Below are 27,591 nucleotides of genomic sequence, written 5' to 3'. Positions count from 1 at the left end.
ACAACTCTCATTTCATGGAACAAAGTCTGCATTCCAAAAGATCAAGGGTGCCCTGGGTGTGCTCAACATTGTAATTCATAACAAATGTCTCTTGATGAAGCATCTCCATAAATTCTTAAATCATCATGACCTGCCATGGGTCCATCTGATTTGGGAATCGTACTATCCCGAAGGAGTTATTACCCAAAGACCACAGAGATCTTTCTGGTGGAAAAATATTCTCAAGCTGCTCCCCTAATACAAAAAGATTGCTATTGGATCCTTTGGACAACGGAACACTATCACCCTTTGGGATGATAATTGGGGAGTGGGGATACTCAAAGACAAATTTCCCCAATTATTCCCCTTCTCCAACAAGCACAATTTGACAATCCAAGACTACCTTCAAGCTGATAATGCACTAGATAATTTTCACATCCCACTCTCAACTGAGGCACATCAACAGTTTTTTGCAACTTCAAGACATGCTCCAAACAGCTGGATCTGGAATCACCATGACAAATGGAGTTACCCTTGGGGATCTGATTACTCTTCCATTAAGATGTACAAGTTGATCACAATGGGGGACAAAGCAGCACACATCTTTGCAAAGATATGGAAGAATGCTGCAATGCTGAGATATAAAATTTTCTTCTGGATGCTCTTACATGACAGGGAATCTCCTGCATAGGAAACCTTTTCACTTACCATCATACAAATGTGAGATGTGCCACTCCAATGCTGAAGAAACCTCCCTACACTTATTTTGGGACTGTAACTTTGCCTCAAGTTGTTGGGAAGCTCTGATTGTTCATAGAAACAGGGGCTTATCACCCTATGTCCAAATTACCCTCTTGGTTAAAGCCCTTCCCACATCAATTGCCATGGAAATCCTCATCGTGGGATGTTGGAACATCTGGATTCAAAGAAACGGAAAAAATTTCAGAGCAAGGCAGCAGTCCATTCAGGTTTGGAAGTGCTTGCTGAAACATGATCTCCTGCTTCTCAAGCATAGAATCAGGTCCAAGTTTGAAGCCCAACTTTCTAGCTGGATTGATCGGTTTCTCAATTAAGATCTCTTAACATGTCGGGTTTTGATAGAACATGAGTTGGTTAACTTGGCCCTCTGTGGCTTGTAATTTTTTGTAAATACTTTTGCTTTTATTAATATATACCGATTGTTCTACGGGTTTCGGTTCAAAAAAAGAAAAGACGCCTGAGCTAAAATTGGTCTCTGAACTCGGGCTGATGGTCCATGATGGAGTGTGTATATAGCAGCTTGCCGTGAAAGCCGGAGCGGACCGAGCAAACTGAACCGAGCCGAGCGGCTGGCTAGGCCCATGAAGAGCCCACAACGTCCACTTTGTGGGTAGCTTGCTTTTGCTATTGCTAGAGTTAGGGTTCCACTTCCACCTCCCCTCCTCTCTCGCCGTCGCCGTCGCCGTCGCCGCCGCACAGCACAGCAGGGACCTCACCGGAGTGGGTGAAGGATGAGGCCGGTGTTCTGCGGCAACTTCGACTACGAGACGCGGCAGTCGGATCTGGAGCGCCTCTTCTCAAAGTACGGACCCATCCGCCGCATCGACATGAAATCCGGTACTCAGCTCTCAGCTCTCATCGTGCTCTGCTCGTGTATGCTCTGCTCTGCTCTGCTCGTGTCCCTCAAATAGAAATAGATGATAGATAGATTGCTCTGCTCTGCTCTATGGATGAATGAATGAATGAACGAATGAATGAATGCTCAAAAAAGAAACAACTATCTAAATTTCAATGCAACTGTTTCTACATACTGCAGGCTACGCCTTTGTCTACTTCCAAGACGAGCGCGACGCCGAGGATGCAATAAGGCGCCTCAGCAACGCCGAGTTCGGCCAGACCAGCCGCAGGCTCTCCGTCGAATGGTCAAGGGTAACCCTCTTTGTCTCTCTCTCTCTCTTTGTCTGTCGAATGAATGACATGTCTTCCTAAATTCAAATTCATTCCTCCAGCAAGAGGAGCCGGTCCCCAAGAACCGCGACAGGCCTACAGGGGCAGATGCAAAGCCCACCAGGACGCTCTTTGTTATCAACTTTGACCCCATCCGCACCAAAGTCGTCGACATCGAGAGGCATTTTGAGCCCTACGGCAAGATTGCAAACATTCGTATCCGCAAGAACTTTGCTTTCGTGCAGTACGAGGCGCAGGAGGACGCCAGCGTAGCCGTCAACAAGACCGACAAGAGGTATCATCCGCTTCCCACTGCCCATCCTCCATCCAGTATCAACAAACAATGCTGCAAATCTTGTATGACTGACTGATTAGTTGTTTGCTCTACACTAGAGCCCTGGGCAGGCATGGCATTGCTCTGCTATTACTGCATCTAATGATGCACTGATTCTTCGGTCATTTCATTTGGGGTGGGGTCCATAACATCTTCATACTGGATTCCCTCCCCCCGACTAGTTAGGTTATTTCGCATTGTGTGCTGAGGTCTCAAATTCTCTGCTACATCATGTGACTGATGCAATACCTGACATGGATTTTTATGATAGTTGGATGGTCTTTCTTCTTACAATAATTATTATTTTTACATCAATACGAAAGCAAAACTGTTAGGTAGGCTGCAATTTTTAGGCCCTCAAATATTATCTGCGCGCTTGCTCCACTGAAGCACCGTCAAGTCATTAACTCTCCAATGTCGTAGGAAGGCTTGCTCTGCTCCACTGAGCCATCGTCTAGTTCTGCTTCATGCACTTTGGCAAGTAGATTTGGTAACCAGTTATTCTTTTTTGAATTAATCCGCCCCCCTTTTTGGGTCTTGAGCCAGTTTCATGTGGATGGCCTCAGTTTTGGTTTGCTGAATTTACACTGTCATGCCATATGCAGTTGCAATTTTCCCTTGTAAATTTGTAGCTACTTTTCTAGGAATTGAAATTTGATGAAGTACGTTTGCTGCTGAAGCTTTTCTCATTGTCTCTTCTGCTTCATATTATCTGCAACCCCCTCTTATATCATTCATAACATACATGGTGATTATTTTTGGGATAGTAGCTTCTAGGCTGCTCTTCCTATCAAGTCTAATGTATCTGTAAACTGTAGTATTGTCGGCATCTTGCTTTGCTCGTGCAGACTTTTACGTCACATTTCTCATTGCTGGGTGTCATCCCTTCCTGTTTCTGTGCAGCACGATATTGGACAGGGTAGTGACGGTTGAATACGCCTTCCGGGATGATGACAATGAAAGAGATGACAGACATGGCAGTCCCAGGCGAGGCGGTGACAGATACGGCAGCCCGAGACGAGGGGGTGACAGATATGGCAGTCCCAGACGAGGCGGTGACAGATATGGCAGTCCAAAAAGAGCTGACCAGGGCAGGCGTCCCTACGTGCGGTCCCCTAGCCCTAGGTACCGAAGGGATTACAGTCCAGATTACGATCGCCGTCCACGTAATTCTGGGTATGATCGCCGCGATGGAGCACCCTATGGTAGGAGCCGAAGCCCTGTGTATGATCGTTATGAAAGAGGCAGGAGCCCCGGCTATGGTCGTTATTAGGTAAGAAGACCCTTCCCCGGACCCTGCGCAAACGGGAGCTACATGCACCGGGCTGCCCCTTTTTATTATTATTTTTTACTACGTTTCCTAGCATATCTTTGAAGTGCTTATTCCGTTTGGCGGTGCTACATTTGATTTTCGATCCCATTGGTTGTTGTTGACCCACACTTTTCAGGGTGGATTGATTTCCAAGGATCACAAAGGAAGGAATCCCAGGGAGGAAGGAGGATGCATACGCTCAGACCCTTTTCGGCTGTGTTCTATTTTTTTTCATAGCAACACCACCTTGTGTATTTGAGACGGATAGTTCATATCAGGTGGGATCATCAAGCTGCTGTTTTAAGCGATTGTACGCGGTTATGCCTCTTAATGGCCTCTTGACAAACTATGACGGTGAATCCCTATGCATTTCCCATCTGACTCTTTGGAGAAGTAGTTTGTTTGTTTGTCTGTTTGTTTGTTGTGATGATCGATCCCTGTATGGTATTGGTATTGGTATTGGTATTGGTATTGGTATTGGTATGCCTTCCAGTTGACTGACTATAAAATGTTGTAACGCCCAAAATATGGTTGAGTGGCAATGGTTTTTGTTTGTTGTGGTCTGCCATCCATTGCCATTGAAAGTTAGCATGGCCTGGAGATTTATCCACTCCATCTCCACTTATTTGTTTTCCCAATGACCGATCTTGTTGTAAGTTTCACTGAGAATTCATTTTCTAGATAAAATTCAGTTAGGTGGGGAAAAAGAGTTTGCATTTCAAAATGGACTGACTGAATTTATGTATCAGTCAGGCCATGCTGCTTACATCTGTCTGCTTGGGACTTTAGAGCATCTACAGTCGGACGCCTCAAACGCCCACGCCCGCTTTCTGTGTGTGCCAGTTGTCGCCAACCTTTTCTTTCCTGCTGCTGCACGCTACCTGTTGGCCTGACAAAGGAAGGAGGGCTTGTGGCCATTCAAAAACAACATGCACTCAAAATTCATAGTTTAGTTTTGCAAGACGATATATAGCTTGTTTTTTTTTTTGAATAGTTTGGATTGCTTACCACATGTGTCATGTGGTAGATGATATATAGCTTGTGGCAAAGGAGGGAACTGTGTTTTGTTCTTTTTCCTTTTATCCTCTCTCCTATTTTCCTTTTCCTTTTCCTTTTTTCTTTTTCTTTGACTTTTTCCTTTTTTTCTATTTACTGTTTCTTTTTTTCTCCCATAAATTCAAGAATTTCAGAATTCCAAAATTTTGTGTTCCCGTTTTCAAAAATTGTTAATAGATATCCAAAAAATGTTCACTTTTTGAGGAATTTTGAAACACCCTAACAGTTTTTCTATTTCTATAAGTTTCATATAAAATAATTCGCAAATTTAATCAAATGGAATACAAAGACCGGGGTCGTTTTAAGTTCTTTCAATTGAAACAAGTTGAGAATTTGGAAAAAAGTTAACAGAATTGAAAAATGTTCAATGTTTTAGTAAAAAGTTGAGGAATTTGGAAAAAAGATTGCGAAATTGAAAAAATTCATCGATTTGAATAATAATTCATGGATGTGAATAAGTTTCAACGATTTGAGAAAAAAATCATGGTTTGAAGAAAGTTTGCGAATTTATGAAAATGTTCACAAATTTAAAATAATGAATTAAAAAAATGGAAAAAAAGACATAGAAAAGAAAAATAAGACTAAAACTGAGGAAAACCAAACCGAAAAGACGCACAACAAGAAGAAAAAAGAAAGTAAATAGGCACAACAAGGTTGTTTTCCCAACTGGTTAGGTACACTAGAAGGTTATAGTTGGAACCCCACCTGACGCACCTATTTTTTTTCAAAAATTAATATAAGAGAAAAAAAAACAAGCTAATGGGCACGTACGGCATATATGTTTTCGGTGAGCTACCCTTCGTACATATGTAGGTAATAAAGTACGATTTGCCCTCTACTGCTACGCACACTCAACATAATCCTAGATTGTTTTGGAGTACTATTTCACGTTGATGAAAATTCAGGGTGTCAAATCAAACCCTGTCACCTACTGCTCGCTGGTTAATGGATACAGTAATTAAAGCCGGGCCGGCATCTCGATGAGGTCTCCGGTATGGGCTTGTTAACTTACTTGATAATAAAGTGTGTACTTTATTAACTTATAAAGGGTTTAGAGTTTAGGGTTTAGGGTTTATCCACTCCGGCGGCGGCGACGCCGACGTTGAGTCTTTGTCCCCTGTCCCCTTGCCGATAGCCAATGATGCTCGCTCGGGCTCCCCGGCTTTGGCGTTATGTCTCCGTTGGCTTTTCGCGAGGGCATCTAGGGTTGTGTTGTCGGGCCAGATGGGATCGGCTGATGCAGATCACCATGGCTGGAGGTGCGAGTTCGGCCTCTGGAACAAGAAAAGAATACTTGGCAGTGACGAAACGTAGGCGGGATGTACGAAAAGTAGCTCTGGACGACGGTGTGGCTGCATGCAAGGTACAGCCGCTAGAATTCCCCTTTTGGCTGGCTGAAGCACGTACTCGGGCTGAAGAGATTAGCCAGTTGGAACTGTGTTTGTACTTGATGAAATCCTTGTATCCCGATGATGGAGATCCTGGTGGAACGCTAGTTATGGTGGATCCTAAGGCTACCCTACAAGAAAAAGTTCCTGCAGCAAGAAAGAAGCTTGTTTTATCAGGTCAGGAAGAAGGAGAAAAGCAAGACCTGGGAGTCCAAGGAACACATGAAATACAAGGGGTGTTTTCACCTATTGGAGGGAGCGTGAACGGAGGAGAAATCCCTCCACCACCAGCTCAATGCATGACGCTGAGAGACAGGAAGAAACATAGGAAGGGGGAACCAAGTTTGGACAGGGAGACAACGGCATCAGTGGAGAAAGCAAATCACTGGGCAAAATCGGCGACCTCCCTAGTGGAGGTTCGCCGGGCCTAATGTCGACTTTAAGCTGGAACTGTCGTGGGTTGGGCGACCCCGCGACAGTCAACGAGTTGCGCGATCTAGCGCGGGAATGTGCGCCGGCGATACTTTGCGTCGTGGAGACACAAATTGCAAAATATCGCGTGGAAGGCCTGGCAGTTTCTTTGGGCTTTGAAGGTGCTTATGGGGTGGATAGTACCGGAAGGAGTGGTGGACTGTGCATTTTCTGGAAAAAAACCTTATGCATTGGAACTAAGGAACTACTCTAAATACCATATAGATATGGAAGTAAAAGAGGAGGGAAAAGATCCATGGCGTATCACTTGCTGGTATGGTGAAGCTAACAGAAGTTTGCGCTATAAAACATGGGAGATGATGAGATACCTGAAGGCTGATTGTAACTTGCCATGGTTATGCATAGGAGATTTCAACGAGGTCTTAAGAAGGGAAGAGCAGTTTGGGCCAAACCAACGGGATATGGGTCAGATTAATCTATTCCGGGAGACGGTCGATGTATGTCAGCTGTGTGACATAGGATACAAGGGGCTTGACTGGACTTTTGAGCGGAAGGTGCAGAATGGCGAATTTTGCCGTGTGCGTTTGTATCGGGCATTGGCATCAAGTGAATGGTGTCATATGTTTCCAATGGCTTCAGTTAGTCATTTAACAGCGGTGAAATCTGATCATTCGCCAATCTTGCTTATGAACCAGATGGAAGCACAAAATCAGGGGATAGCAAATCCAAAACTTTTTCGCTATGAAATGATGTGGGAGCGGCATGAAAATTTCTTACCTATGTTGGAAGAGGCTTGGGCGAGGAGCAGCGCTGGATCTGCAGGACAGCTCAGCGAGAAACTAAAAAATATTGCTGCAACTTCCTTGAATTGGGGATCCGAGAAGTTTGGTGCTGTCCGGACGGAACTGCGAGCTTTGAGAAAACGTCTAGAGGTTCTACGTGCAGACCCTCATCGTGTTGGGCCGGGCTATGAAGAGATCAAGATCGAGCAGCGAATTATTGAACTCCGATTCCGTGAGGAGGTAATGTGGCGACAACGGGCTAGGATTCAGTGGCTCGCCGAGAGGGACAAAAATACTCGTTTTTTCCAGCAAAAGGCATCAAATAGGAAGAAGAAGAACAAGATAACTCGTCTGGTGCGAGAGGATGGGACAACATGCCAGGACCCGGTTGCGATGGAAGAGATGACAGTGCAATTTTATGAGAAGTTATATGCTTCCGAGGGTGTCATAGGCATGGAAGAAGTGTTATCACATGTCCCTTGTAAAGTAACACACGAGATGAATGAGATACTTACACGTCCCTACACTGAAGGAGAGGTGAAGGTAGCACTGTTCCAAATGTTCCCAACCAAGGCACCGGGACCGGATGGGTTTCCAGCTCACTTTTTCCAGAAGTATTGGCATTTGTGTGGCGTAGAGGTGACCAAGGCTGTTATCAGAATACTGAAGGGAGAGGACTCCTCTAAGGAGATCAACAGGACATTCATAGTAATTATTCCTAAGGTACAAAACCCAACCTTTCTGTCTCAGTTCCGACCAATTAGCTTGTGCAATGTGATCTTCAAGATTTCTTCGAAAGTACTAGCTGACAGACTGAAGCAGATTCTCCCTGAGATTATTTCTGAAGAACAGTCGGCGTTTGTGCCCGGTCGACTTATTACTGACAATGTCATTACGGCTTACGAGTGTTTGCACTTCATGAAGAATAATAGAAGTAAAAGAAATGCTCACTGTGCGGTAAAACTGGACATGCAAAAGGCATATGACCGCCTTGAATGGGTGTATCTTGAGGGCATAATGAGGAAGATTGGGCTCGCTCGGAGTTTTGTAGATGCTGTGATGAGAGGTGTACGTTCTGTCACCTTCTCGGTTCTGTTCAATGGAGTGAGGACAAGAGAATTCAGACCAACAAAAGGCATTCGACAAGGGGATCCAATCTCCCCTTATTTGTTTCTTTTGGCAGGAGAAGGTCTTTCAAGCTTAATGCGCCATGCTTGTGCAACAGGAGAGTACGAGGGGTTGCAAATCAGCCCAAGTGCACCAAAAATCAGTATGCTTTTGTTCGCAGATGATTGTTTACTGTTTAGTAGAGCAACAAGTGAAAGGGCCGCTGCCCTCAAAGGGATTCTGGACAGATATTGTCAAGCTTCGGGACAAAAGCTTAACACCCAAAAATCATCAATATACTTTGGTAAAGGATGCCCAACGGTGATCAGAGAATCAGTGAAAGCTGTACTAGAGATAACAACTGAATCGCTAAATGAAAGATATCTTGGGTTACCATCAGATGTGGGACGTGAAAAGAATGGAACGTTTTCATATATCAAAGAGCGCATATGGAAGCGTGTGCAAGGCTGGATGGAGAAGATGTTAGCAGGAAGTGGCAAGGAGGTGCTAATTAAGTCTATTGTGCAGGCAATACCAACATATTCCATGTCGGTCTTCAAATTGCCACGGGGCTTGTGTGAGTGTATCACGTCGATGGTTCGTAAGTTCTGGTGGGGCAGCAAAAGGGGCGAACGAAAAACGGCATGGGTGTCTTGGGAATCCATGTGCATGCCAAAATATAGAGGAGGCTTGGGATTCCGGGATATGGAGATATTCAACCTAGCATTACTGGCTCGGCAAGCGTGGAGAATAACACAAGATCAAGACTCCCTGAGTTCACGCCTACTCAAGGCGGTGTATTTTTCGGCTACTGACTTTCTTGATGCAGAGTTGGGAACAAATCCATCTCAGGTATGGCGCGCTTTACATGAAGGAAAGGAAGTACTCAAACTGGGCTTGATCCGGCGCATAGGTAACGGAGCAGATACGAATGCATGGGAGGATGGCTGGCTACCACGTGATTTCATGCTGCGACCAATATGTGCAGCGGCTGCAAATCCACCTGAGAAGGTAGCTGACTTTATAGTTGCAGCAACAAAAGAATGGGATGTTCAGAAGCTAAACACTTATATGCTGCCTATGGACGTCGAGGTGGTACGACAGATTCCATTAAGTCACTCAAACTCTCATGATTTCTAGGCATGGCACTACGATCAACACGGAATTTTTACGGTGCGATCTTGTTATAAGTTTCTCGTTGATACTAAGTTACAAAGAGAAGCTTGGCTGAGTGGTGACACGGGGAACTCCAATTTACAGCAGGAGGAGAAGGGTTGGAAGAAGCTATAGAGCACAAAAGTACCACCAAAGTTACGTATGTTTGCTTGGAGGCTGGCCAAGGCATCATTGCCGACGGGAGAGGTACGTGCACAACGGAAAATGGCCACCACACCGGTCTGCTCCCTGTGTAACACAGCAAATGATACATGGAGACATTCTTTACTGGATTGTAATATGGCAAAAAGTGTGTGGGCGGTGCGGGATGATGATTCTACCCTTCCGATATATGGAGATGAAACACAAGATGCGAAGTTATGGTTATTCAGGATGAGCGAGACTCTGTCCAACAAGAAGTTTATCGAGGTGTTAGTCACTTTGTGGGCTATATGGTATGCCTGGAGGAAAGCAATTCATGAGCATGAATTCCAAAGTCCATTGTCGACGCATCTATTCATCAACAGATACTTGGAGGAGCTTAAGGTGTTAGATGTGCAGACCAAGCCCTGGCATGGGGCAGCTCGGGCGGTGCCTCGATGGGTTCCTCCGCTCACAGGACATTGCAAGATCAACGTCGACGGAGCTGTGGCGAAGAGGCAATGCAGAGGGGCTGTTGGGGCCGTATGCCGGGATGAGCAAGGGCGTTTCCAAGGGGCCTCAATAGTGGTGTTTGAGGGCATCTCTGATGCAGAAACCCTGGAAGCACTTGCATGTCGAGAAGCACTAGCGTTGAGTGAGGACCTGGACCTGGAAAGAGTACATATTGCTACTGACTGTCTGAGAGTCGTCCGGGAAATCGAAGCATCAAAGAACCTTGGTGGACATTGTATGGTGTTTCATGAGATCAAAGAACGAAGAAATTTATTTAGTGCTTGTCTTTTTAGTCATGAACAGCGCGAATATAATGGGGAGCCTCACAGACTAGCACGTATGGCTACGTCCCTTGATATAGGTAGGCATGTGTGGCTTGATGCACCACCTGCTCATTTATGTATCCCTGTAAACATTGAACTTAGGCAATAAAGTGCGCTGTGATACTAAAAAAAAATTAACTCATAATGTCGCATCAAGAGAATACAAATCATCATGAACTCACACCTGGCCTCTGCATAATTAGGATACACACAGCCAACACGAACTCTCCCTCTCTCTCTCACACACACACATACACACACAAAGTACAAAAAAATGCAAACTCCAAAATCCCGTAGTGAGCTATAACATGCAGCAATAACCAACAACATCAATCATCGCCGATGACAGCACCTAGACATGGTGAAAGTGCTTCAAAAACGACGCCTTCAAAAAGAGAACAACGCGTGAGCGCCGTCATCGCCAAATCCACCCACGAAGGGTTAATCTTGGGTTTTCACCTCGAAGAGGAAGTTTTAGAAAACTCTAAACAATGCCTTCAACAAGGGAATGATGTAAGAACACCACCATTGCTAGGTACAACCAGTCCAGGTCAGACCTAGAGTTTTTACTCCAGAACTCAAATCCTTGTTCTTATAGCACCACCAGACCAATGTCACCCTGTACTGCCGCCTCCCACTTTCATTGAAGAAGTTATTGCTGCAAGCCAGATTGTCACTCCTCAACGGCCATATACCCTCACAACCCTGACATGGACAAACGCAACTGTGCATACCACATATATGGGAAGCAGGTCGGAGCACAACCGCCAGCATCAACATGGTAATTGACGCCGCCAAGAACCCATGAGAGGCCATCCGACAGCCCCAAGTCTTCAACAATGGTTGGACATAATTTGCAGTCAAAATCCATCATTGCCATCAAGAGCCCACAAAGGCGAACTGGAGTCATGTCTTCATGGAAGTCAAGCTGACAACGGAGGAGGACACGAAGCCAAGCATACAGATGGACATAGCTCGCAGAGAAACCTCGTAGGTCCGATCATCCACGGCTCGTCTCCATGTGCGATGTTGCGACACACCTCATGTCGGCTGCCACCGTGTGCAAACCGAGCATCTATGTGCCTCACTTGCACCGATCCACCACTGTCATAAACCTTGTGTTTGCCACCAATGTGCCAAGGCAATGGCGACACCAAAACTGGCAAGGAAGATCACCTGCTGCCCAACCGGTATAGGAATCCCCATGCAATTGCCGCCCTATCTCGAACGCGAAGGAGATGGCCACTACCGCCTAGATCTGATCTGATCCGACATGGGCCATAGCCATGCATCACGTCATGACGTAGTAGACCACTATGTGGCTGCACCATGCCCTGGCAGGCCGGATCCCCTCGCGCACAACCGTAGGTGACCTGGGAGGAGTTGTACGAGGCCATGGATGCATGGCATGGAGCCAGCCACTAGTCAAGATCAAGGAGACACACATGAGCTTTTAACTAAACAAGTTAATATGTTACCCATGTTAGAGGATATATGGAAACGATGGATCTGCATCACATAATGAAGGGTCGGAGATCAAACGGTAAGTATTTGGACATGATGGATACATATCAATGACATAATGAAGGCATGTGCATAAAAATTTCCAAACATCTCACAGTTTCGTCCATGGCTTTGTTTCCATGGTTGAAACCTTTTTTATAGTCGGATGAAGCTTTTTTCATCGCTAGATGAAGCTTTTTATGTCATCGGTTGTAACTTTTCTTGGTCATCCATAGCTCCAGTGGTATACTGGTTGAATCTTTTTTTCGTAGTCGGTTGAAGCTTTTCCTATCGTTAGTTGTAGCTTTTTTTGTCGTAGGTTGCAGCACTGAGCATCTCCCTGGGGCGCTCGATTTTTTTTTGTTGCAGGCGGGGGATGAGCGCCGGCGAGCACACCGGTGAGCAAGCCGGTGAGCTCCGGTCGTCGCCATCGGAGATACAACGGTTGCCACGGAAGCTACAGCCGCATGGGTGGGCTGTTGCATGGGCGAAGCCGGTGACGAGAATGGCCGCCGAGGGCTGGGACTGGCGACCAGGGCGGTCGGCGAAGACGGGCGGCGAGGACAGCGATCAGAGACGGGGAGGGCAAACGAGGGAGGGCGGCGACGAGGGAAAACGCGTGCGGGCGGCGAGACGGGGTTCCTTTTCCCGTCCGCGCTCGCGAGAGGAAGAGGACGACCTGATTGGATAAAGATCCAACGGATCGGGACGGGCCGATCTGATGGCTAGGGTTGAACCGGCCGAAGCGTTCGACCGGTGCGCCGGCGCCTAGCATCGCTCATAAAATAAAATACAAATTGAAAATAAGTTATACTTCTGGAACCACCCCATGTGTTGAGCATAAATCCTCGTGGCATCATTCATCATGTTGCCTTTCCTTAATAGCCACACGATACTACGAGGAGCCTGAAGGGGCGAATCCGGTTACTACTGTTTCTTCAAATTTCTGTTTTTAGAGAAACGTCCAAAAGGTGCGCGATCCAGGATTTGAACCCGAAAACACTTTGTTGCGAGTGCTAGGCTCTAACCACCCGACCATGATCCCACTTGTGTAAAGCTACTTCACTCCTTCCTTTTATTGTCTACCTCAGTTCGGTTTTTTCTTTTTCTTTTGTTTTTTCTTATCCTTTTTTGTTGTCTTTAATGCGTTTTAAAAAAATGTGAACCTTTTTGTTTTGGCCTTTTTTTTCTTTTCCATTTTAAATATTATGATTTTTTTAAAACTAATGGACTTTTCTTTTAAATCAATGAAATTTTCCAAATTTGATGAATTCAAATTTTGTGAACCTTCTTTAAAATCGATGAACTCCTTTTCAATTTTGATGAACTTTTTTCAGATTTGATGATTTTTTTTCAAATCCGATGAACTTGTTTTCAAATCTGATACCTTTTTCCAAATCCGATGAAATTCAATGAATTTTTTTCAAAATTGCACAATGTTTTTTCAAATTCGGTGAACTTTTTTGAAAAATTCATGAACTTTTCTTCAAAATCTGTGAACATTTTTGAATTCACAATCTTTTTCGTTTTATATGAGTTTTTCCTATTTTTTTCATATTTAATCAACGGTTGATTGGAACGAACCCACAAGCGATCTACCCGGAGCGAACCACTAGGGACCGGTGAGTCACTCATGACTTTGCAAAGTTAGTTTTCCTTTGATGATCGGTGTATTCCACTTCATAGCAAGATGTTCATACCCAATATATTTTGCGGCACTAGGCCTAGAAGTTGTGGCACTAACCCTAGACGCAATTAATCAGCGTGACCTGGCATTTGCTGGAAGCTTGCCAATCGCAGGTATTGGCTAGTTTTTAGATCAGTCTTTTGCGGTTTTCACGACATTCCCTAAAAACGCTCGTCCCTCTGTAAATTGCGTCTTTTCGCCATCCCTTCTATAAGAAAAAGGCAGTCTGTAGGAAACCTGAAACATCATAAGCTAGCTATAGAGAACCTCCTACTTGAGCCCTTGAAAACTGAAACAAAAATGTCCTTACAAAAAACAACATCATCTCGGCACCACCAATGGGTGACATGCCCTAAATTTTGTTGCTAACCCTACCGCTACCGGACTGAAGCCAATGGCCGCCCCATCCCATCCTGGAGCGACGGACGCAAGGAGAGGGGCCCTCGGCCTCGTCGGGGAGCAGAAAGAAAGAACAGTTGGTTCAATTATCGAGCTTAACAAGTATTATCAATTTAATTAACCAAATTGCAAATTTGGGTGCCATGATAGTTCCCCTCGCCGATGTTAAAGGAGTCGATGAGGACATGCATGCATGCACTCATATATTTTTGCAGGCGACATGCCGACATCTATTAAAAATTGTGTACAGTACAAATGTACAATATAGTACTTTCTTCGCATAAATAAATAAAATATAAAAGTGTTTAGATCACTATTGTATTATCCTTTATGCAGGGAGTATTATCTTATCATCAAAATCACAGGTCCTACTCTCTTTTAAGAACTACCTACGTTTTATTTGTCATGACCACATGTCCACATTTACAGAGGATTAATATAAACCATGGGTTGCTTATGAGTACATCTGACACGCACGTGGCCTACTACGTATCAGAGTGTATATAGATATATTTTTGAATATGGATACGTAGCAAAATGAGTACATGTTACGGATGTGCTCATTATGATGTTATAACATGTCCACATTTTTGAATACTCACTATAAATATCCACATCCATACATATATTTTTGAATATGGATACATAGCAATATAAACTACATACGGAGCAAAATGAGTGAATGTCGTACACAAACTATTATGAGTACATCACATGCTTGGTGACGCATGCATTTGGAGCATCCGTTCCTCGTCCAGCCAGGCTAGAAGCCGTTCAAGTGGGCTGCGCCCACCCTGATCCTGTTGCGTACTACTCCCTCCGTTTCTTAAATATATAAGTTTTTCTAGAGATTTCAATACAGACTACATACATACGGATGTATATAGATATAATTCAGAGTGTACAACATTCACTCATTTTGCTCGGTATGTAGTTCATATTGAAATCTCTAAAAAGACTTATATTTAGGAACGGAGGGAGTACGAGATTGCACAAAAGATGTGTCTGATGTATGCATGTGCATCTGTCAGTCAATCCTTAATCTTTAACTCCTCTGCTGCGAGGCTGAACGTGACAACGTGATTATGCTGATTTGGTGTATATGGCAGCTTTGTAATGATCTGATCCATGAAAAAAGTGTACCTTCAGTCCATGTTACGGTTGAGTACCTTGCTAGCTACATGAAGTCCATTGGCAATGTAAGTAGATACAGTACGGACGAGATACTCAAGGGTAAGATGCCAGTAGATGATTTCATCCCACCTATGGTGAAGAAGTCTCCTGCAGTCCTGCTCCTCATAGGCCTTGGCCGCCACCATTCTGGGATCATGTTGCCTTGTCTGTGGATGGTTCCATTTCGATGAAGAGTGGGGCGGCGGCGGCAGGTATGATTCTACGGCGATATGATGATTCTGTCATTTTTGCAGCTTATCAGTTTGTGTTTAACTGCAATGACGCCCTGGAGGTTGAAATCCATGCAATCATGTAGGGGATGGCTTTGGCGTTACAACACTCTAGCCTCCCCGTCATTGTCCAATCGGACTCCACGGAGGCCTTATCCTGTATTACTGGCGATTGCTTATTCGTTCGGCATACAATCATCTTGTTGCAGAAATCAAAAGTTTAATGGTGGGTAGGGTGTTTATTCCTCAGAAACATAATAGAGACCAATAGAGTTGTCGACTGTTTAGCGAATTATAGTTGTACTGAGTGCACAACGGCTGTGTGGTTGCATCAAGGACCCCATGTATGGAGGAACTTTTGCCTCGTGACTATAACTCTATAATCATGGAATAACCCCCCCCCCCCCCCCCCCCCCCTCAGAAACATAGTAGAGACCAATAGAGTTGTCGACTGTTTAGCGAATTATAGTTGTACGGAGTGCACCACGGCTGTGTGGTTGCATCAAGGACCCCATGTATGGAGGAACTTTTGCCTCGTGACTCTAACTCTATAATCATGGAATAAAACTCCCTCCCCCAACCCCCATGCAATAAAGGGCGTATCGGGTCATCCAACTCTTACATGACTTCAAATTGTCGATGATTAAGAGGGAGGCAAATTTTGTGGCTGTTGAGTTAGCGGGAAAACAGTCCAGTGCTAAAGCTAGAAGTGTGTTAGTGGGTGGTATGTTGTCTCATGCGACGAGTTGGTTCTTTCTGATTGTAGGATTATTTGTTGAGTAATAAACACATATGGGGTTTTAAAAATGACTACAAAATATGTTTATGTGCTTGATTGAATGGTGTGACTGGCAAGTGCGACAAAATGATCCACAACCGCTAGGTGTTACTCAGTTACTGGATGCGCCTTCACAACAAATAAGTAATAATACTTGCTTCACTTCAAATTAAATAAAGTTCTAGTTTTGTCTCAAGTCAAACTTCTCTATATTAGACCAAGTCCATACAAATATGCTAATATCTACAACATTAAATGTACAAAAAATGCGATAATATCTAATACACTATGGATATACAAAATGTGTGCTAATGTCTTCAATATCAAATATTCATAGTAGATATATATATATATATATATATATATATATATATATATATATATATATATATATATATATATATATATATATACGGCTGCGCTATTGTAAGCGTGCGCGCATTTTGACTTAAACTACGCGCCGGCATCTAATTGAACTAATTTGTTGTTACAGATGATATTTTCTTATATACTTGGTCAACATTAAAAGAAGTTTGACTTAAGACAATACTAGAATTACAATATATTTAGAACGGAGAGAGTACATATACAACATCTCACTCAAATATGGTGATTACTTCAACATTTCCTCTTGAACCAACATCATTGTGCTCATGTGTTTATTATAATTAATTGGGCGCTTCTCTTCTCTTAGCTTTATACAGTAAAGTGGTTTATCACTTAGTGTACTTGTAATTCAGATGACATCATTCATTATGTTTGTTCTATCTCCGCTGGAAATTGAGGTACTTCAAGGAGATAAATAAGACAATGGCGAACAAGGCGATAATGGCCACATGCAGGTAGGTGACAAGGTTCATGTAGACGTCCTCGAGGCCAAGGTAGCTCTCGAGGAACTCCTTCACTGTCTGGTCTGGCAGCCCGGGCACAAGAATTAGCTCCGTACGATCACCCAGCTGCGAGAACATGAGCGCATACACCGTCCATGCTGATGGGTTTGCCCAATACGCCCACCTCCACCACACCGGGATTAGCTGCATACACATTGTTATTGTTCATCAGGTTAACCATGCATGATCTATCCTCCTTTATTGTTTCTTTATCATGAAAAATAGTCAAATATAAACCCCAAATCTAAATCATGCTGCAATCTATTTAGCAGTTAGTTAGGAATTCCATGAGTCTAATATTTGGGTTTTCTCTCATGTTTGCTCTATAATTACTAGGAAAAATATTTTGGGAGGGGGTGGGGGGGGGGGGGTGGGTGGGTGGGTAACAAGTGGTAGATTGAGAGGGGAGCCATACCAATCTTCCAACGACGAAGCCGGAGAAGACATTCCAAAAGAGGAAGATAAGGTAGACTAATCCAGAAGCTATCTCAACGTTTGGTGTCAATGCTACCGTCATCATCCCGAAGAGTGTGTAGTACATGTAACTTAGCACCATGTAAAGGATAAACTCAAAGAACTTGCCAGCAGTCATTTGGAATCCAATCATTGGGTAAATGATTACCGCGAACATGAACACTTGGACAAGCATGTAAGGCAATTCAACTGCCACCTACAAATAGAAATCCAATGGTGGAGTTCAGAAAAATATGCCAAGCCTTCTAGGTTTAGAATTTTTTTCACTTTAGAATATGTTGGTAAAGTAACATTACCTGAGCTATGGCATAGGCCAAGGTGGAGTATGTGCCTGCCGCCTTTTCTCGATAGAGAACAACCCTCTCCACGGCCACAACTGGTTGTAACATAGTGCAATTATTGAAGCCCAGAAATAGTGATGTTCCATATATGAGTCCTAGTATGTTGAATATATCTTGTTGCTATTTACTATTAGACAGGAAAACTAAGTTAAGATATAGTTGAGGAATGATAAATTTTTATGAAATAAAATCATTAGGTTTGTTGTCATTCCTACTTACATCGTTGATCCAGTTTGCCAAAATACAACTCCAAACATAGCTGATTGAACAAACGTGTTTAGGAATCTAGCAACATTATGCTCCGGGTTTTTCCAATATGCACATCTTTGTTTCCACAAGCAAGCCATGCATTGTGCCCTAAAGTTCTGCCAGTATATTGGAGGAAAATGTAGATCCTCTGTGCCAGGTGTTGGTTTTCCAAGCTCGTCAACTAGAATCATGTTCTCCCTACAGAATCAAGATAACAACAATACTTTTTGTTATAAAATCAATTTTGCATTATAGGGGCTATAGCATTATGACTACATCACTTACTTGTATAGAGAGGAGTGTCGATAAATTTCTGCATAGTCCAGTCCAATCTCGTATTCTGTTGTGTGTGAACTAACATTCAACATCCATGCTGCTGGGTTTTGTCCCTCTTTTATTCTAGGAACACCAGGTATAGCCTGTGACAAAGCATATAATGTTTTTTGTTCCCATCTTGTGAATATACATTAAAAAATAGGCACTCTTACCTCGAAATACTTTATCATGTTGCAAGAATGTGGACCTAGTGAACCACTATATATGATCCGACCACCTCTTTTCATAAGTAGAAGCTGCAATTAATCAAATTCAATTAACATATAGGCAGCAACTTAGTGGTACTGATTCATAATAATAAAGACATATATGTTTAAACATCATATATATATACACACTTACTGTCATTAAGAGTTATTATCATGTGTATTGATAATTTTCTGCTCTTTCCAGTCTTTGACTTGGCGCCACAAGACTATTAATTCTCTTTCTTGATTGTTTTGTACGAATAATTTTGACCTATTTTCCCTTACAAAGAACTCAACATATTTCAAATTAGACTTACTCTTACCTCATCAAATGATTCAAATATCTCAATGCTTGGCTGATGAATTGTGCATACAATAGTTCGTCCCGTGTCTACTGTCTTTCTTACAGCTCTCATGACAATTGCTGCAGAACGGGCATCCAAGCCAGTGGTTGGTTCATCCATAAATATGATGGAAGGACTAGCTACCAGCTCCACGGCCATTGTTAGCCGTTTTCGTTGCTCAGCTGACAGGCCAGTTGCTCCTGCTAGACCCACCATTGCATTCTTCAATCATGTTAACTCAACTAGGTGCATCACTTCATGTATAAACATCTAAAAATGCAAAGATATGTATTGTGAGATATTTGCATGTGTATTAACTTCGAATGATGTTAATAATTGCACATACATCTCTTTGGTGTGATGTAACTTCTGAAGGCAAGCGAAGTCTTGCAGAAAACTGAAGTGACTCATATACAGTGAGGTTAGGGGAGTGAATGTCACTTTGTTCACAATAGCCTGAGATCCTTGAAAATGTCTCTTGCTTCTTTGGGTATCCTGCTACCTTGATAGTACCTTCAATATACCCTCCGGTTTTTCTTCCGGCCAAAACATCGAGCAATGTTGTCTTTCCAGCACCAGTGATCCCCATCAGAGCTGTTAGCACTCCTGGCCTAAAAGCACCACTGACATCTTGTAGTAGATGAAGTTTTTTCTCTGTTACTCCATACTTCATCATCTCCTAGTGTAAGATATGCGTTAATTTGGTGAACATGTGATCAGAATGGATGCTACTATTTAGTAAGGTATTGTGTTCTCGAGCATACCTTAGGCATATCGACAGAATAATTGATAGCATCGAATGCAAAGGAAAGAGGCTGAAATGGAAGGACACCTTGTGGAATTGATGCATCGTGAGATCCAATTTTTTTGGTTGGACACTCCATCATTGTATCCGTGGCATTGGTGTGAACTTTACGTTTATGTGGCGCTGCAGATAGCAAAATGGTAAAAAAAACATGATGAATACCAATTGTAATTATGATTTAACATTTATAGTGTTTTGGATATATATCTTTATGTACGTACAATTCAAGAACTCCAGTGCGAATATACTGAGTACATTGAAGACGAGCGCGAATCCAAATAAAATGCCGACACAAATCCAATACCAGTGAGACTCTGTGAGAAACCCCCTGATCTTGAGGATAGCTTCACCAATCGTATTATCATTTTCATAATGAAATTCCTGTAAAAAAACAAGAACATGATCATCAAGTTACAATTCTAGTACATATTTGATGCACCTTATCAGAAATGTGAATTGAAATGATTGCTTACTGTAGCCCATCTTTCATCAAGGAACTCATTTAAGGAGATTGCATTCTGCGCATAGGTGAATGGTGATGTCCAATATCCCCATTGTAACCATTGTTTGAGATCATCTGTTTCATTGTAGAATTTTTTTGAGTGTCTTAGTTGCAAACATGTCCTAAAACATGTGCTATGTTATAGTTTTTATATACACATTGCATTAGACTAAGCTAAATCTGATCTAACCTTTCGAAATGACGATGCCTCCAAATATAAAGATTGCTATAAGGGTTGTGGTTGCTAGAACATTGGCCATTACTAGCGTCCTTGCCACTGCTGCTAACAAACGACACATGCCCATTGATGTTTGATGCATGGAAAAAAGTACCAAGAAGTGCTTCATGAATCTGCAAGAAGTAATTAAGGCAACCTTTTTCTATCACTCAAATTTATTTAAACTACTATGGTCATTATATATCTAATTAACCAAGAGAAGAGATACCTAATAAAGGAAGGTGCATAGCCAATCACATAGTAGGTTAAGCTTGTCCAAAGACCTGTCTGCATAAGTGATATTGGGATACTAAGAAGGAAATTTGGAGTAAGAAGTGCCCATCCTGGCAATGCTAGTAACTCTCTTTGTTTGTAGAAAGTGGGAAGTCTCTTGATTGTCATTGCAATTTCAATCATGCCATTGAAGTTTACTAGCATAACAGCAATAAAGAGAGCTCCAACATACTTGTTGGCATCAAGTATAGATTTGTGGTTCATATTTGTCCGAAGGAAAATAGTCGATATCACCAAAGCAAGGATAGTTATCTGTATGGTTGTGAATATGTGTATTGGGGAGTTTCTTTTCAGAAGTAGTACTTCTCTTGAAAAACATGCCTTGAAAATATTCCATCTGGAGAGACCTGAACCAGTTTTTACCACCTCACCGTTTACTATATTACTATTTGGCAGTAAAAGGTTGTCTTGTACAAGTCGAGGGAGATAGGATGAATGGAATGATACCGCAAATTTCTCAATTGAATGGTAGTGATACATATGTTGTTCACCAATCCAATATTGCTTTTGGTCCATCTTGGAGGTCACCTATGAAAATGGAAAACAACCATTGTCAGTTCGTTACAATGTTATTGTGAGCAAGTACACATTACAAAAATAAATTCCCTTGATTGAAATTTCATGACTTTAAAGTACTAGTTGCCCATAAGTTATTCCAAATAGTAATTTGGTAAGGATAATAAATTGTTCACACTATTGTTTATCCAATAGTTCTTTCGTACAATACTGACGTAGTACCTCTTGAAGGAAGTCAGCTATATTCTTCCTGCCGGGGCATTTGAATCCCATAATCTCAAAAAAATCAGTAGCATTTTCTCGAGGACCCTGGTATACAATTTGGCCCTCACATAAAAGAATTATGTCGTCAAATAATTCCAATGTCTCAGGAGGTGGTTGAAGCAAGGAAATAACCACCGTGAGATCTAGTAAATGAACCATTTGTTGTATAACTTTTATGATCTCGTACGTCGTGGAGCTATCAAGACCAGTTGAAATATCATCCATAAAGAAGCATTTTGCTAGACCAACTAGCATTTCTCCTGCATTAAGGAGATCATTGTGAAATGTAACACTAGTTATATAATGAGGGAAATATATTAGTTAGAACATAAATATTTGGGCACCATAGAACATTTTTTTTGGTTCTACTTAGCTGATTAGCTGACATATTTGTTGTATAATGGGCCCGTTTGTATTGTTAACATGTACTTCATGAAGTACTGTAAAAATGATGTACTTCATTGAATAGAAAATATAAGATATGAATGTAGTCCATTTGTGTGAGCACCTTTCACTTGTCTACATAATTCCTTTTTATATAAAGACATGGTACAAAGCCAGGGTGGAGGTCCAGCTATAATAGCATAGATCTAGGCCCATAAATTTCAAGATAGGATCATTTTTAATCTTAAGATGGGTTGCAAGGTGGTTGGGGAAGTAAAATATGTCTGGAAGGCTGCCTAATGTGGTAGATGATGTGACTAACAACACACTCCCTCCCTCCCAAACTAAGTGTCTCAACTTTAGTACAATGAGACACCTATATTGGGATGGATGGAGTATTAGATACTCTCATAAAAACGTAAAAAAATCATAACTTCAGAAAAGGGCACGACTATTTGGAGGTCTCCCGCGCTAGGGATCTTGCTAGTGTTCACTTTTGGATTATCCCCACTCCCTATTTTTGGACTTGCCCTCCCCTATTTAATCTCATTTTTTGGCAAATTTTGTTCCTGGATTGGCCCTTCCACTTCTATTCCATTCTTGGAACATTAAGAAAATGTTCAAACTTCTAAGAAAAAATCAAACATTTGGAAAATTCAAAATCTAAAAGAAAATCAAACTATTGGATTCAACTTTAGGGAAATTTAAACTAATAGAAATTTTAGAAATGAAATGTGTAGAGGGAGAGACAAGGTGGGCCAAATATTATTGCACGCATGTTTCAGCATAAAAAACATGGTGGAAAGGTGGGGATCGCCACCCATCCGTCCCATATGCATGCATCTGGTTTGGTCGGAAAAGAAGTGAGTGTTAGGTGGGTGCAGTCAGAGAGTTGTTTTGTTTCCAAAGAGTCATAAAGTTATTCTAGAATGGTATTAGCGGAAATTATGTATAATGTTTGAATCTGTTAACTAAGGTCTAAAACACTCAAAACAATTAGTGGAAAACAATATCACCCCCCAAATATTTAGCTACATTTCCACTAAAAAATATATATTTAATCATGAATCGGAATATAGACTAGTTTTAATAATATCATTCCACATTTTTAGTAGTTTATATTCTGCCAAATATTTTGAACTTTTTGCATTAGACTAGTCGTGTTATTAGCTACCTCATGTGAAACATCAACCAAAATGGTCCTCATCATACTGCTTGTCAGAGGAAGCATCACTGAAAATACCTTATTCTCCAAAATGAATAATGGCCATGAAGGTTGATTCTCATATATCTTGTGTTACAACTTTTGGTTTAACTTTGACCTTGTGTCATAGTTAGGGTTCAATGCGTACTTATAATCTAATACACGTGGTTGCTCTGATGCTGTAGAATAAATATCAAGTCATCCTTTCTATGGATATCTGTTCCTTAAGAATAATTAAGTTTTCAACTTATATATAATTCTATAGTATTTCCATAGGCTCACTATAAATACTACTTATACCATACTTATAATGCATATTTTTCTCGAACAGGTAACACTTTAGTTGAATTAGCAATACACCGGATGGTTTCATGAATGTAGATGGTTGGCATAATATAGCTCTTCTAAGATCATCCTTGCCGAAGATCACTAATTTTTCACAAATGTGTTCCATGGTGGAGAAAGACGAAAGGAGTGTCATGAGGTGGTGGATAGAGAGTTTGTGGAGAAATGCTTCCATATTATAATCATGCCAGATAAAACCAAATTTAAATATAAACCATGGGATGAATTATACCACTTTGTGGTGTTAATTAAGATGATTCATTATAAGAGAGTAAATTAAAACATGATTAGAATTGGCGACAAAAACTTCTTTTACAATCGTAGATAACCTAGATGGGTTGTTAGGTGATTAGTACATTAATGCATCTAGTACTAGTATTGATATATAGCTCTCCATGGTCCTTTTTGATCGAATATGTTCAAAAATTATGGTGTCATTTTGATATGTTCTACTATAACCTTTACATGCATGGTGCACTAATACGTTTTTATTTAACTGATAAATATCTCACACAATAAGTGCATAGACAAGATGGTAAAATTTTAGTTGAGCTATCTACAAAAATGGGAAGTTTGTTTGAAAATGGCAACCTCATATGTGACAACAAAGGTTGATGAGCCATAAGCTTGATATATTGAGGAAATATGGTCAACATGGGTTATGCATGGAAACGATGTAGCTCGTAACTATTTTACATGAGTGGTTTGGCTCGAGTCTTGAACTATAGACCTCTTAGCTATGGTTCCTCAATCATTTGAATGTATTTAAACAGATACCCAAAATATTGAGCGGTTGGCGTAGGTTGGCAATAAATTCAAACATTGAGGATCACATGCAATAGAAAGGATAGAATCTTAACCGATTGTTAATCTTTTCTTTTGTCCTCCAGATATGCCTCTCCTCATCTCATCCCCCACTAGGGTATCTGTACACTCAGACAAACCAAGTATCTGCATTACAAAGATTTTGTGATTATGTTGTCAAGATAAATGAGAGTAAATGGAAAAGTTACAATAGCACAAACCTTGATAATGTAGTTTGTTGTAAGGTTTCTTCCTTCTCCAAATGTGGTAGCCTGCATATAACATATTGTAAGTGACCAGAGAAATGGAATATTGTTTTAGCAGATCGGAGGAACAATTAAAGCAATCACCTTAATAAATGAGTCAAGATTTTTGTCAACTTCGTTTACAACATCATGTTTTCTTCTTGCTGCTTCTCCGATCATCTCTATGGTTTCCATTCCAAATATGAGAAATATATTAATTAGTATTCATGTCACAGCAAAAAAAAAGACACCTTGAGCAAACACACAGAAAAAGACACCTTGAGCATCACCATGGGTGCTTCTAAAGTTATAGTTTACATATGGATTCTATTATAATTAGCTCATTCGTGCACATAGAATCTAGAGCTATTTGAGACAAGTACTATGAATAGGCGGTGCCTTACCGAATTCGTTATTGGTTCCCAACATATTGGATGCAAAATCAATCGTCTCTCTGACAGTCATCTCAGCATGATGAAGATCATACTGGCTAATGTAAGCATGCAAGTGTTGTGGTGTTGAGGAATTGACTTCAACTCCATTGTACATGAGCTTTCCTTTGCGCTATTAAGAGATGTTACATCAAGAACAATTGTTTTTGTTATCCAGTGCTTTTCTTGTAAGTAGGAAGTTTGGTTTGCATGTGTATATAACTTAATCTGCTACGTACCTTCAAAGACAAATCCAGCTTTCCTGCCAATGCTTTTAAAAAGGTTGTTTTCCCGGAACCAGGTGCTCCCAGTAGAAGTGTCATCCTGATTTATGATAGGATTACAAAAAAAGTATCTTTGGTCAGTAAACTAATGAATCATCCACCTTGAGTTGTGGTACTCTACTAAGATATATATATATATATATATATATATATATATATATATATATATATATATATATATATATATATATCCTTGGAAAAATTGTTTTAAGGAAAACTGTGTCTTTATATTTACTAGTAAAATACTTACCTTGACGGTCGAATTGTTCCGCTTGCTCCATTTATAATTTTGATTGCTCTTTTCCTTGTAGTACACATGTGCGAATATGATGCCAACTCCTAGAAAAATACTCCTAGATTAGAAAGATGTTTCTCAAGTCGGAATACTAGTATAGACAGTTACTACATCACTGAGGGCCTAGGCGGTGTCTTGGAATTAATACGTGGGTACGCGTACCTGGGCGGCGTTGACGACGCAGTTGGGCAGCGTCGGCGGCTCCCGGCGGCCGATGCGCTCGTGGATCTCCACGGTGAGGTCCTGGAACTGCACCTCCACGGCCTTGGGGCTGGCGACTCCCAGCCTGCGAATTGAAACAAAGCAAATTAAGCACGATCCCTTCCCTCCATATAAACACATATCAATCGTCGTTGCAGCTTGCATATATACATTTGCTTCTTGTCGCGGAGCATCTGGAGGAAGCGGCGATTGTCCTCATGGGTGAACGGCGGCGGCTCGCCCTCCACCCTCGTTGCCGCCATTTCCGGCTGCAAGCAAACGACGATATGTAATGTATGATCCTCGCAGATTGCAAGTGGCTAGCTTAGCTGCTTGTCCTCATGGATGTATAGATCATATCCATATATATAACTGCTAGTTTGGATCAGCGCGCGAAACTACTTATTGATGGTTTGGAGGCTCATCGATCGCGTGGAGAAATAAAGAAAAGAAAGTCTTCCATGGGTTGGATATATAGCAAAGTGCCCACGTACGTCCCCTAGCTAGCGATCGATCACAGGCTATCACGATCACGATCCGATTGCATGCATGTGCATGCTTCAAGTTTGAAAGGTTTGATCCGGCCGGCCGGGTGGACTTTAGGTAATAAGTGTACGTGTGAGTTGGCACAAATCTCTCTCTCTCTCTCTCTCTCTCTCTCTCTCTCTCCCCCCCCCCCTCTCTCTCTCTCTTCATAATTAGTATTTCTTGCTTGCCAACTGTCTACTATCATGTACAACACAATAATAATAATAGTAATTTTGCTCTGGATCGATCTCCCATGCATCTGCCACACTGCTTGCTATTAAGCGCGCCCATCCCTTGCGAGCAGTGCCACACATCTCCTAAACAACCTGGCTGACATATCTTGGATCAGAGATATGCTAAAAAAAGTCTTCGATTCGATCGATAGCAACGTCTCCTCTCTTTTCTTCATTTCTCAACGAGCCATAGGGGACATCCAGCTTCACACCATTGAGCTGATACTACGTTACCATGTCATGCATGTTGGGTATGTATGTATGTATGTATGTATGTATGTATGTACTCCCTTTGATATAAGATTTGTTGAAAGTCAAGCCTCGTAAAGTTTGACCAACTTTATAGAAAAAAATACCAACATTCACAACGTGAAATCAATATCAGTAGATGCGTCATGACTTAAATTTTCATATTGTATAACTTTAACATATAGATGTTGAAATTTCTTCATATAAATATGGTCAAACTTTATGAAGTTTGACTTCACACAATTATTATATGCAGAGTAAAAGGACGAGAGGGAGTATGTAACAACATATAGGCCCGGTTTAGATGTGACCAAAGTTTTAAACAGAGTGCTATGTCATTCAGCGGCAGCTCAGACAGTAGCAATGAAAGGTTACTGAGGAGCTACAGCAAAGCTAAGCAAGTTCAATCTTCTTCGTTAAATCATGAAAAAAAAATGCATACATTATTTACCACGTACGTATGCTTGACATACACACGTGCATGCATCAAAGAACCAAGCACTGATCAAGCATCCTAACTTAATAACTAAGCTTGGTACCAATGCATCATATATATGAATGCATCAACCGGGAATTTGGAGTGCTACGACGTGATTTAGAATTTTCTAGCAAAACCGCAATTTAGTGATGCTAAATGATTCTAAATTTTGCGATGCTGAACTTTGTCCTCAGCAATATAGTTCTATACATGTTGCCATTTTTCCACTTACCGCAAGGGGTTCTTCAACATCCGCATTACTTTAGATCCAG

At 41.7% G+C, this 27,591-nt stretch overlaps 1 protein-coding gene and 1 pseudogene across 1 annotated transcript; one reads left to right on the top strand and one right to left on the bottom strand.

Annotated features, from left to right (window-relative positions):
• Positions 1–1,289: 1,289 nt before the first annotated feature.
• LOC123094071 (serine/arginine-rich splicing factor RS31) lies at positions 1,290–3,962 on the top strand. The gene is made up of 5 exons (XM_044516151.1): positions 1,290–1,575; positions 1,775–1,887; positions 1,968–2,200; positions 3,143–3,512; positions 3,688–3,962. Exons 1-4 carry the CDS (start codon positions 1,470–1,472, stop codon positions 3,510–3,512), a joined length of 822 nt encoding a protein of 273 aa, XP_044372086.1. The 5' UTR covers positions 1,290–1,469; the 3' UTR covers positions 3,688–3,962.
• Positions 3,963–16,740: 12,778 nt separating this feature from the next.
• On the bottom strand, positions 16,741–26,436 carry LOC123094070 (ABC transporter G family member 45-like; annotated as a pseudogene).
• Positions 26,437–27,591: the final 1,155 nt, after the last annotated feature.

This window comes from Triticum aestivum, chromosome 4B (genome assembly GCF_018294505.1).
Source record: "Triticum aestivum cultivar Chinese Spring chromosome 4B, IWGSC CS RefSeq v2.1, whole genome shotgun sequence".
NCBI lineage: Eukaryota > Viridiplantae > Streptophyta > Magnoliopsida > Poales > Poaceae > Triticum > Triticum aestivum.
The sequence above is the reverse complement of the archived record's forward strand: the minus strand, read 5'-3'. Positions and strand labels throughout refer to the sequence as shown.

What these genes read in the sequence shown, in the direction of transcription:
- LOC123094071 (XM_044516151.1), top strand. Translation starts at nt 1,470, where the DNA reads ATGAGGCCGGTGTTCTGCGGCAACTTCGACTACGAGACGCGGCAGTCG. An exon ending in CCGCATCGACATGAAATCCG is followed by an intron (nt 1,576 to 1,774) that starts GTACTCAGCTCT and finishes TACATACTGCAG; the next exon opens with GCTACGCCTTTGTCTACTTC. An exon ending in GTCAACAAGACCGACAAGAG is followed by an intron (nt 2,201 to 3,142) that starts GTATCATCCGCT and finishes GTTTCTGTGCAG; the next exon opens with CACGATATTGGACAGGGTAG.